At 34.1% G+C, this 12,461-nt stretch overlaps 1 protein-coding gene across 5 annotated transcripts; it reads right to left on the bottom strand.

The window, feature by feature from the left end:
* Positions 1-1,775: 1,775 nt before the first annotated feature.
* Positions 1,776-11,914, bottom strand: LOC122001416 (BTB/POZ and TAZ domain-containing protein 3-like). Of its 5 annotated transcripts, none has more exons than XM_042556133.1 (6): positions 11,663-11,914; positions 9,533-9,921; positions 7,170-7,300; positions 2,786-3,089; positions 2,376-2,689; positions 1,776-2,122 (listed from the first exon to the last, which is right to left on the bottom strand). In XM_042556133.1, exons 1-6 carry the CDS (start codon positions 11,700-11,702, stop codon positions 1,960-1,962), a joined length of 1,341 nt encoding a protein of 446 aa, XP_042412067.1. In that variant the 5' UTR covers positions 11,703-11,914; the 3' UTR covers positions 1,776-1,959. The 5 variants fall into 5 exon arrangements, with proteins under 5 accessions (XP_042412067.1, XP_042412069.1, XP_042412071.1 ...); XM_042556135.1 differs by having other exon boundaries at positions 9,533-9,900; XM_042556137.1 differs by having other exon boundaries at positions 9,533-10,043; positions 11,663-11,912.
* Between the last annotated feature and the right edge of the window lie 547 nt (positions 11,915-12,461).

The following is a 12,461-nucleotide window of genomic DNA, read 5'->3' as shown; positions in this document are numbered from 1 at the left end:
GTTTGTTTATAATCGAGCCGAGCTCGAGCTTTATTTAACGAATATATTCATGGCTCACGAGCTTATTCGAGCTTTTATCGAGCCTAAACAAGCTTAATAAATATAAATTGTAAATTTAAATATTCATTAAAAACTAAATTCTATATTTTAAAAAATTTATAATATTCTTGTTAAAATTTATAATTTTATTCTAATAAATCAATTTAATATATTTATCTATGTTTTTCATAAGTAGAGTGTAAAATCTATAAATTCAATATCAAAACTATTATTTTTTTTATTTAAAAGTTGATTTATGAGCTTAACGAACATGTTCACGAGATAACAAGCTGAATATTGTGAAGCTTGAGCTTGATTTGTTTATCTTAACGAGCCTCATTAAACGAGCTCAAACGAGTTTTTATCAAATCAAGTTTCGAATAGCTCATGAACGGTTTGGCTCATTTACACCCCTAAATACATCTTTTCACCTTCAAACAGATGGATAGTCAACGTTAGGGGATCTGCCAATAGTGTGTGATATGGATTTGAAGGTTGACTTTGCTTACTACAATAGATAGAAATATCAAAATAGTAGAAGTTGGATAAGCTCATAATTCACAAAGTCATCACTATCTACTTGAAAGTAGATCATTATGTAATTTTATAAGAAAATATTAATCTCTCACATTTGGAAATTTATTCATGATACTAGGATAGAGTAGTATATGGATATATTATTTAGTTGTTACATGTAAATGAGGATCCCTAAATTTAAACATTAAATTTAGGAACTAAATTTTTATTAGTGGGAGAAAATATAAGATACGATAATGAAATAATAAGTAATAATAGAGAAATAATCTTATAAAATTTTCTAAAATTTTTTTAAATTTTTTTATATTTAAACCAAATTCATATTATATATATTTAAGGGGATAGATATGTTTGAAATATCAATTAGTTGGTAATTAATTGGATTAATTAATATAGTTAAAAATCATTAATCTAGGGGTGCGTTTGATTCAAGTTATCATATATAACCTTAGTTATATAATTATCAAATAATCACATAATCAAAGTTATGAGAAATAAAACATAACCAAATATTATTTGATTAAACCTAGATAATACAACAAAAATTTATTTATTTGAAGATTTTAATAAATAACCTAATTTAATATTTTACTATATTACCCTTAGTTACAAAACTAACCTAATAAATAACCTAATTTAAATAACCTAGTTTGAGGTAAATAGGTTGGGATTATAAATGAGCGATCTATTTATAATTTACAAATAAGTAAAATGTGCCTTTATTTTCAAATTCAATAGAACAATTTTTTAAAAAAAACATTTTTTAAAAAAAAACATTTTTTCAAAGATTAAGACAGAAAACAAAAAATCTAAAAGGTTTCACAACGACAGGTCTCTTCCACCGCTAAAATCATTCCATTTTCTGAACTACAAGCGATAAAATTTATCAAACTACAAAGAATATTTTTCATCCTTTTTGCACTTCCCTCGGTAAAATTTTATTTTTATTTAAAGCATAATCTTTAACAACAATAAGAACTTACTATCCAACTCGTTTCTCAATAAAAATAAAAAAACAAAAAAAAATTGCTACGGGGCTCATTTTTCATGAACAGATTGCCTTAATAAACAAACTGAAAACAAAAACACAGCCTAAACAAGTAATTCAATTCTTCGTTTTGCAATCAGCAAGTAGATGATTGCAAAATCACACAGAAAAGCATAAAATAAATGCATTGATCTATGGGGACAAGGAAAGATGCACTCGAAAAACTAGTATTTCCACCTGTGGTTATTCTGTGTGTTCGATTGGCTAATGCGGAAACTCATAATTTGTTCTTTACAGCTAATGCAGTTGCTCTTTTGAAGACTGACCCAGTTATTACACAGACCTCTCTTTGGAACCATAGCACATCCCGATCCAACATTCAATCGATTTTTATCTCATCTTCCATAAATACTATGTTCTTTGTTATTCAACTCTAAAAGAAGTCTGCGTGAGGAGATGGAACTAATTGTACCTTTTGCTTCCATTACCTTACTGACCAGCAATTTCCACTTGTGTTCTTCCTTTTTGATCAGCTGCTTCATCTTATCCTTGAAATGCCTGCCAATTCAAGGTCGAGTTATATCACCCCTAAATAACAGCAATTAATTCATTTGAGAAATTTTCAGCCAAGTTTCTTGACCCTTAAAAACTACATTCAAAAGTTTTTAATGTGATTCGCGCTATCTGCATTTGTCTCAAACAAATAAATGATTGAAATTCATTAGCAGGAGAAAGTAGATCAAAAAGGAAATTTGAAACATTTTGTCAATGAGTAAATGGTGCTAATGTTGATGTTGTTAAACAAACTAACCTGCAGAGAGGAACCTTGCATAAGTCCAGTTCTGAGCACATCTGTGAGTGCAACTCAAAAATCTGCCACATTCTCTTGCACTGTGTGCAACCGCCTGGGACTCGCAGTGGACAACTGAAGAAGTGGCGAATAAGCGACTCAAGTCCCTTGCAAGCTGCATATTGGCAGATGGTTTCATCATCCTTAAGCATCTTGCTGCGAGGACCAATTGTCCGGCATCCATCTCTGCAAATATGAATAAGAGCTTCCATTGTTTCATGCAAATGCTTGTACATTTTTCTTTCTTCCGACCTTTTCATTCGATCCTGCCTTCTCTGCATTATAACCATATTTGAAGCATTAGATCAGACAACAACAAACAATCACAGAATATATAATTTTCCAAAGAACAATTGATGAAAGGGAATTACAGAATCTTCCTCTACAAGAGACTCAAGAAGTGTTTGTTCTAGACTGGGATTGGTTTTCTTCATTGTTTTCCACCCTTCCGAGACTGAGATGGACTTCAAATCTTTAGTAATTAGTCGTGTGCATACCAAAGAGAGCTGAGGAGCATCACATAGCTGAGCCAGTTGAAGCACATCCACAACATTCTCTGTGGTCAACTCCTGCTCTAGTAGTTTGATGCAAGTACTTTTCAGGGAAAGGATTGCAAATGCATGGGATAATATAAGAAGATGAAGAACAAATTTCTTTATCAACTCTGGTTCATAGCTGCATAATGAAGCTGGAACTAAGATCTAGATGTCATTCACAGAATAAAATGAATACAAAAACCAGCAACATCACAGAAATTTTACTTCAAGAAACAAATATTTGTGTAGTTAACATAATTCATGAACATCAAATTGCAAAGAGAGAAAGGGGAGCTAACACTAAATATATTTGCCAATTTAGTTTGATTCTGAGCTATCATTCGTTACAAATCAGTGAAAAATTAGTACCTTTTCTCTTAGGTAAAAATATAGATGTGATCTTCTGGAGAGTACAATTTCTTATAATTCCACCAGATGAAAAATTAAACTAGTACAGAGCTAACAGAAATAGATGTTTAAGTAAGTTGATTAGTATTAACATAAGAGGCTAATTACTAAAGTTCACTATGCAAGCAAGTTTTGTGTCCAAATTTTGATTTGTAAGTATTGAACTTGTTGAGGTTGAGGATTAAATTACAATAAAATAGTGCTGAAGTGTAATGGTAATCTATCGCAAGATGGAGGAACAACCTAAGGAAAAATAACTCTTATAACTTCCTCAATTAACATAGTATTAGAGCTGGAATTCTTTGCATACCAGCCTTCATTCCATTAATGAGTTCCTCCACATTGAGAGTTTGATTCTTTCTGCACATCGACTCTTCTGTGAGCTTTTCTTGGTGCTATTAAATCCCACGTGATGTGCATCTCTAAAGAACATCCACCTTCTAAAGGAGTTTTTTTTTTTCCCAATTTCTTGCTGTTTCTTCAAGATCTTCAATCTCCCAAGTGGATCATCCCCACATGAGATTTCCCTTCTTGCCCAATTGTAATCTTCTCCATCATCATTGCAGTTTTCTGGCTCTTGTAAAATTTCTAACTTCTTCTCCATGTAGCACCAGTAGATCTGATCTGTGTCAATTATTTCCAGCAGCGATTCTAACCTGAAGAATCAATCCCAACCGGTACTTTCCAGAAGTAGTAATCTAATCTGCTGTAGATTATTGTATTTCTTAAATTCATGCAAATTCGTTCATCTTTGTTTAGTTTTTTTATCAGCAAAACTTTCAGCCAATAATTCATACATCTGCTCAGGCCTACCATCAATTCTACAGATTGTCCAATAGAAAACTCTCAGCCAACAAGTTTTAGATTTGTTCTTCTATATTTCCTTTGCAGTAACTCTTATTCCTTGAACATTTTATGACACTTCTTCAAGTTCTTGCTAATATTTGAATCTGATTTAAATCATTCAGCAACATTCAGCATGGTGACCTCAATTTTCTGAAGATAGAAGTGCGGATCTGCCGCCAGACCTTGTGCATCAATTGTTTGTGATTTCCTCTTCAAGTCTTCATGTCTTGGAGGATGATCAGTGATGCAATCTAAAGCATTCCGTGCCGGCTGTCTTGAGGGCACACCTTCTAGCACTGGCTACACTATTGATACCAAAGTTCAAAATTTAGAGCTGGGCCGAAGTTTCAGTCCTTGATTGGAACAATACTGTTTTGATATCATACCGATGTTTCAACACATGGCGCCGGTAATGAATTGGAGTTCAAGAAATAACAAGATGAAACATAGGAAGGAGATCAGTGTTGTGTCAAGTATGGTATTAAATCTTATCCTGTGCATGGCGAACAGTCAAAATATATCATTTGGTAAATTATCGAATCTCGATATCACTTAGCACATATAATGTCTCGTTCCTTTGCTTCATGTCCTTCCTTCTTCAATCTCCAATCTGTCACCAACACCATGCATCGAAGCATCAGCATGATATTGGAACATTATCTTTCTGGTCAAAGATCGAAACTACAACATGGCTTGACGTTTCACCCAAACACAGTATGAGATTTCAAACCATAGTTGATACACCAATTTAAGAATAAAATTCCTTCCTTTGGTGGCATAAATGCACCATCTGGTCTATGCCATCTGTAGGTGCTTTTATTGTTTGAATGGGGAATATTCTTTAGTCAAAAATTTAGATTCAAAATTCAGGAGCTTTAGAGTATGTCTGGTAATATTTTCCTTTTATTGATCTTAAATCTTCATATCATTCCGTGAGTTTCTCTCTGAAGAGGATCCCTCATTTGTTGAAGGTGTTGATCAAGTCATTATTCCAAAACCATTGTCACATTCTTCAGTTTCCTTCATACCCATGTTTTCTTTGAGCTTAATATCTGGTAGTAAACTCATTAACTTGCCATTTTTTTAATAACCTGCTACTGATTCTGTTTCATAGAGAGCACTTGGTATAGAGCAAGAGCTTCGAAGATTATATCAGTTGACTATGGTTGTGGATTCATCTACTAGGTGGCAACTCCACTCCATTTTAAATCTATAATTGTCTAGGTCCTAGCCACCAAACCTAGTAAAGGTAGTGTCCTTAGTTTGTCCAATTTTTAGAATCTTGAATGTGAGTCCTATTAGTTAAAACAATATTCTCAATCCCCCTTCCCACCAGCTACAAAATCACTCTTTTCTTTACTACATTAAGATATTTGGAATCCGAGTCATTTTTAGGCTTTAAGCACTTTGTTGCCTACAAGATGACTACTCTAGAATGATGACTTTTCTCATAGGAAAAGCATTCTATCGCTTTTCTAATACTCAATTTGGGGATTAAAGCAATGAAAATCATCAATGCCAAAGAATATTTCTTTCATAATTTTCAATCCTTTCTCTCATGCCAAAGTGTCCTCCATCAATTTTCATGTTATGGGAGTTCCTCTTATGTTTTGAAATAATGTTATTTTCTCTGCATAAAACCTCATAGATTGCATGCCTTATTCTACTCCCCAATCCCCTTCATAGTTCTTTTCCCTCATGAGGCACTTTACTTTCACCTCGTATGTTATTTATTTTTATTCATCTTTTCTATTTAGTTAGAAATAACTTATGGTTGAATTTGTCAAGTGAATCTTTTTTTATTAACCTTACATGTAAAAGGGGTATTAATGCTACTCTTTTAAGTCAATATATCTGTATTTCTACAGATGTAACCTCTTAATGCAAGGTTCAAAATCTCCGACCCTGTTGGAGTTTCAATGTTTGATTCCAATGATACTATTTGGTACCGTATTGATACTCCAATGCATGATATCGGTGGTGGATTGAAGGTTCAAGAAGGAGATGGAGTAGAGGAATGAGATATTATGCCAAATGTTATCCAGTTCCGGTAATTTACTAAAACAATACGTTTCGCCGGTTTCACTAGATACGGTACTAGATTTCAAATTGTGTATGACTGTATTCATTTCTTTGGCAAATCATCCATCTATTATTGTTGCAAAGATTTTTCCAATTTTCATTATTGTTATTCTTATTCCTACTCCATTATTTGTCCCTATTTCACTATCTTCTTTATGGCCCTTGGCTATAATCTTTGGAAAGGAATCTTAAAGATTCTACAATATCTCAATAATATTAAGAAAAGGGTATATTGTGAATTGGACACTTCCCAACATATAAGAGTTCTATGTCAAGATATTTGGTTCTTCTTGGAGACAACTTGATATCTCAAAAACTAAGAAGGAAATTACTGTGGCCAAATCAAGTGCGAAAGTTAAGTAATATTCCTAGTAAACCGATAAAGTTATATTGTGTTGATTAAGCTATCATCCACAATACTTCCAATTCTATTTTTTAGAAGAGGATGAAATATATTGAGATTGATTGTCACTTTATCCAAACAAAAATGTAGTTTAAGAGGATCCTTATCTTTTTTGTTAGCTCCAAGAATTAACTAGCATATTTGCTTACTAAATATTTGAAATATATTAGAATTGATTATATTTATAAGTTTGGATTTTATAATATTGATGAACTATCTTAAGAAGTGTTGAAAACTAAATTAAATATAGAAAGGTTCAAGAGTGTAAGCATACCAACATGAGGGGTGTATACAGAAAAGAACAATAATCATAATTTTTGACAGGATATACAACAATGAGTTAAAAAAACTAGCAAAGCAATAAAATTTATGAAACGATATATAACAATGCCAAATAAATAATAATAAGGGCATAAATGCATGTAGGTTTGCAAAACAGAAAAATTATAAAATTAAAGAGAAAAAATGTCGCACACTCACCAAGCAGAGTAAAGGAACCGTACAAATGTACGAACACCTTCTGAAGGCACACCAGGTATTTTTATCTTTCGAATCCTCTCTTTGATTTTTGCTTGCTCTAACATATTTTTCAGGATAGGCGATGCATTTGCCTGACCAATATGTGAGATTACCAACGAATAAAAGTCAATTATGAATAACTAAAACTAATAGTTGTAGATAATGTTATATCTATTGCACATTGATGGTTTTAGAAATTTGTCATCAATGTAAATCAAACTACTTTACCAAACCAAGGTTTTTCTGATATATAGTTGTTAAGAGGAGTTAAACTTATAAGGGTATCTTAAGTCATGTATAGTGGGTTTAGTAGGTTTATAAATTGAGTCTCTATATACTATGTAATAGATGACATTTCAAAATAAGCAATACAATTCAATTCTTACGACTTGAACATAGTATCTAGGCTACCTATTTATGCATGGGTTTCTTCTATAATAATCTCTTATGAAAATGTCATATGCAACATCCAAAGTTGCTGATTTCATCTACAACCTCCTTTAACCTTTTGGATCAGTCTCTCTACATCCTCCTCAAGTGAGTACACACGTATCCCTCTTCATGTTAAGCCAATGTCCAAGCCTTCTTTCACTCGTCATTCCTCTCTTCCTATGCTTAATAGTAAATGAATCCTTCTCCTCCATGGCTGTCACAACCGTTGAGCCATCCTCCATTTCCTCCCCTCATTTTGATGAGCTAGCTGTGACACTGTTGGTTAATTAGGGCATATCCCAGAGTTTAGTGGCATAAGGTGTGCGCGCTCTTGTTGTGTGATATTATGCACTGAGTCAATATTAGCATCCAGTCTATAAACACAGGTTTCTTCTCCAATGCTATTATTGACCAACACCACCTCCATTTCCTTAGAACACTGCTGGTTTCTTCTCCCTTGAAGGCTCAATTTCTCCCAACTTGAATCTTGCTTAGTGTCTTGATGGCCTCACCCTCTAACCTTGTCAACCTATCCCCTTCATCCTTTGGAACCTCTACCGTTTCTTACTTGTCCAAGAACTGCATCCAAACTATTGCAGCCAATATCCACCAATCAGATGTTCACAATAGAGGCACAATCAGGGTTTGTTTTCTCCCTTAGCAACTGAATAGATTTATTGTTCACCAACATCATGACTGCGCCAATTCCAATAGGCACAAGCCATCCCTTTGGCGCCAAATCTAGCAGTATAACAAAGCTACCACAACGTTTTTGGTTGTTCATATCTTTTGCATTTGTTCTCTTATATATTTCTTAACTGCCTTAGTTTATTTTTGTGTTCTTGATTATCCTTTCACTGCTACCGACGTTTGGTTTCATCTGATTGTCAATATATAATCTTTTATGTTCTTTTTCAATAATCAACAAGATTTCTTTGGTCCTGACCTTATCCTAGCATCATTTCCTTCTGAAGCCTTCCTCACTTGGTTCCTTTTGCACTTGTTTCTCACAAGATGTTATTCATAGTCGACCATAGGACACCTAGTTGAGTGTATTCCTTCTCCCTTTCCACATGTTGGTCATATATTGCACCACTATAGGGAGAAACCCACTCAGATGACTTATTTCATAGGGTCTCTTCCCATCCTTTCAGCGAGACCCTTATTGAATGATTCCTTCTATTTCTTTATTGTGTTGTGTCCTAGTTTGTATGGCAAGGAAAAGCTCATTCAAAAAAGTTATTCTTGGGGTCTCCCATTATCCTCCCTTCTTGCTAATGAGTTGATTTGTATTAAAGGAATTGATGGTTGCATGCTCCATCAAAGCTTTCTTTCCCCTACATGCAAATCTTAGTTTAGCTTTTCTCATGAGAGACTTCTGGTTTATGTAATAAGCTAAACATGGATAGCATCTATGATCTAAGTTGAAGGAAGAGTATTAGAGGTATAAGAGTTATTTAAGTATTTAAATCATGTAGTGACTTTAGCCCCATATATAATGTTTTCGATTTAGGTCTTTAGGCTGGATCCTAAATTGGAGCAAAAAAGAAAAAAAAAAAAAGTGATATCACTCATCCCAAGTGGCTCAGTATCGCGAGCCCCAAGACTAAATACAGGCAGGTAAATCACGATGGCCATTTTGCCCTAGCACAGCGGTTATTTGCATGGGGGGAGGTCAGGCACCCAATGAGTCATTTTACACTTGTTGGGAATTGATCCTGAGACATATTGGAGCAAACACCTATGCAGACACCAATTATGTCAACCCGTGGGGGCATGGTTGGATCCTAAATGAACACTGTAATAGATGTCATTTGATAATAAGTGCCCATAACATCAACAATGGTGACTAACTAAATTAAGATTAAACATAAGGAATCTGATATACTCACAAGAATGCTTGAATGCGCCATAATAAGATCCATATCTTCTGTAAGAATGCGAACATCAGCTTCATATCCTTCACAGAAAAGCTTGTCCCAAGCCTCCCTTGTTTCTTTAGGCACAAAACAATAATCTTTAAAAATTTTGGAATATTTTTTTGCACCACAAGTATCTCTGGCTGGGAGTGGAGGTGGTGGTGGAATGCTACCACTAGTTGATTGATATTTGAATGAATTTGGAACACTAAAACTTTTGGATGAAGTGTTGCCTACTGGAAATAGGTTAAATAGTCCATCACACAAATGCTCATTTAATAAGAGTTGTGGAGAATCTAGGTCAAGGCATGCCATTGACTTCTCTTCTTCTTGGACTTCCCCTGAGATGTACAGGAACAAATCTGAAATTTGAAAGTTGTATTAAACATATTCTCCTTGCATTTTGCATCTTGCTTCTCTTATTACTTAACATTTTCATAATATATATGTGTGTGTGTAACATCTCCGAATATCAAAATTAGTCCTGAAATAGGAAGCCATGAAACCTCAAAATTGAGCGGACAAAATCAATCAAAAGTGAGAAGTTCAGATATTTCAGCAAACTATATGAGTTCAAGGACCCATGAAAAGTGACCTTGCAATGAGGTCCCCTTCCCTAGTGAAGTGATCACATAATTGATTGCAATAAGTCCATCCACAATGCACGTCCAATGATTACTTATGAACGAAATTAGTTGATCAAAATGTTTGATTGAAATTGGAAAAGCAAAATCATGTTCTTCAAGTAAGGGAGCATGCAGAAGGCTAACTTTTATAAATAGAGAGAGAGAGAGAGAGAGAGAGAGATAAAATAACATATCTAGAAAACATGTAGACTATCATTTGCCAGGTAATGTAATTACTTTCTGATTCCTTACTATATCTTAACAAAGAGAGGTCCAATTAAGTTTTCAATAAAGTTTAGATGACTGCAGCAGTTAATTGACATTTGATGCAAGCGTCCTGAACCAACTTGATAGAAAGCCATGGTAGTCCTTCCAGAATCTTAAATTGAAGGGAAATATAATTACTTTGTGCTCTAACAAAAATAATTTTTGTAGAAATATTTTAGCCAAATTTGTAAATTTGGTAACTCAGTCAGTCATACTGTAAAATTGTCTATGTTAGTAGTTAAGAAGCAACATGTTTTAAAAAATTAATGTAAGATCAATCAAAAAATACTATTAGGATGACTATAAAAGACAAATTATTAAAAAAAAAAACTATACGAGATCAACTAGGTAAAATAACAAACATAGGCACATATGGCATAGATATGTTCATGCATAAACAACAATTTATACTTCTTGGTATCAGGATGACATGAAGAAAAGAGATCATTCAAACTTAGTTACTATAAACAACAAGGAGAAAGAATTACTCTATTGCAAATTTGCAAGTAAATTCATTAAAGCATCTTTCCAGGATCAAAATAGGTATTGAAATTAAGTTTTCAGTAGAAAGATTGGACTTCTCTCTTCTTAATTTTTAATCCATTCCTCCTTCAAAATCAGACTACCAAAAGGAAATTAAGGAAAAAGATTAGTCCATATATCTTCTTTACTGTGAACAACATGTAGAAAGGATGCTACTGCAATCAAGCCAACTCAAGAATTAAAACCTCACGGCGGGATCACAATATTACCACATGAATTTCACTAATACCATATACGACAACAGAGTTACGAATATAAAATTTTTCATATGAGAAAGAAACTTCAAAATATCAGTTCCCAGAAACAGCAAGTATCCTTGCACCAGAAAAACGGATACAGGACTCGTCATACAGCGACAACACACACGCGAAGTGACAGTAATAACTGAGAGAAGCGAAGAAAAAATTGTGGAAAAAGCCAGGAGAAACTAAGAGACAAAATCCAACGGAACACATACGATTGGATCTTTTATATTGTTCCATGGAACCAGAGAAGAGACAAAAATATATATATGATCAACCTCAGGTCGGTCAGAGCCAGCAAAAATACCCCAAAATTGAAAATTTTAACTCGCAATTAAACTCTACCGTTTCCAAAAGGGGAAGAAAAAAAGAAGAGAAGCAAAAGGCAAGGGACATGATCAGACAGGATGAGACGGAACGCATACCTTTGGATCTCCCTAAGATCGGGTGAAGATTGAGGTGCATCTCCGTGCACCGTGCGGGATTCGGGGAAGGATTAGATATTGCGAAGATTCGCAATGGATTGAGAACCGAGGAGGAGGACGAAAAGGAAGAGGAAAGGACAGGTAGTGGGAAGGCGGCCGACCATGGCGTGTGACGCGATGGAGGGAGCCACGTAAGGAGCTGGAGACCCAGCAATGGGACTATGGGAGAAGAAAGCAGGCATTGGAGTTGTTGCCTCTTGGAGCGTCACTACCACTTTTTGGCCGCCTCCTTGCCATTTGTAATTTTCTTTCAATTGAAATTTCATTTGGCTTTTTTCCTAAAAAACTTAGGTCCTTTTCCAAGTCTTCGCCAGTTGGAGTAATAATTAGTAGTTATATGTAATTTACCTTAATCATCTTTTACCATATGATATGCTAGGGTTGCCACATTGATATGCTATAACAATACAAAACTATTTTTATATATATAAAATATATAATTGAAGCCATAAATTTGAGGGCAAAAGCCTGAGCTAGGCATTTCAATTAAGCAGTGTAAGAGAAGAAATTTGATAACTCATAATGATCTAAATATCATTTTGGAGGGAGGGCAATGCAGCAAGGGTTTGATTTTTATATAGCACATTCTCAAATGTCGACGGTACTTGGACCATAGATGATGTTGTACTGTCTGGCATTTATACTTTTCAGATTTATCTTGATGAATGATAAAAACTTTTATAGAATAAGTCGATATCTTCAAAATTATTCAGATAATAAGACATAAATATTTGCATAA

Source organism: Zingiber officinale, chromosome 7A (assembly GCF_018446385.1).
Source record: "Zingiber officinale cultivar Zhangliang chromosome 7A, Zo_v1.1, whole genome shotgun sequence".
In the NCBI taxonomy this organism is placed as follows: Eukaryota; Viridiplantae; Streptophyta; class Magnoliopsida; order Zingiberales; family Zingiberaceae; genus Zingiber; species Zingiber officinale.
This window is presented reverse-complemented; position numbering and strand designations above follow the sequence as displayed.

Coding starts and splice junctions, on each gene's coding strand:
- LOC122001416 (XM_042556133.1), bottom strand. CDS start 11,702: ATGCACCTCAATCTTCACCCGATCTTAGGGAGATCCAAAG. Junction 7,301..9,532: donor TGGCGCATTCAAGCATTCTT/GTGAGTATATCA, acceptor CATATTGGTCAG/GCAAATGCATCGCCTATCCT. Junction 3,090..7,169: donor CGGTTCCTTTACTCTGCTTG/GTGAGTGTGCGA, acceptor TTCATTATGCAG/CTATGAACCAGAGTTGATAA.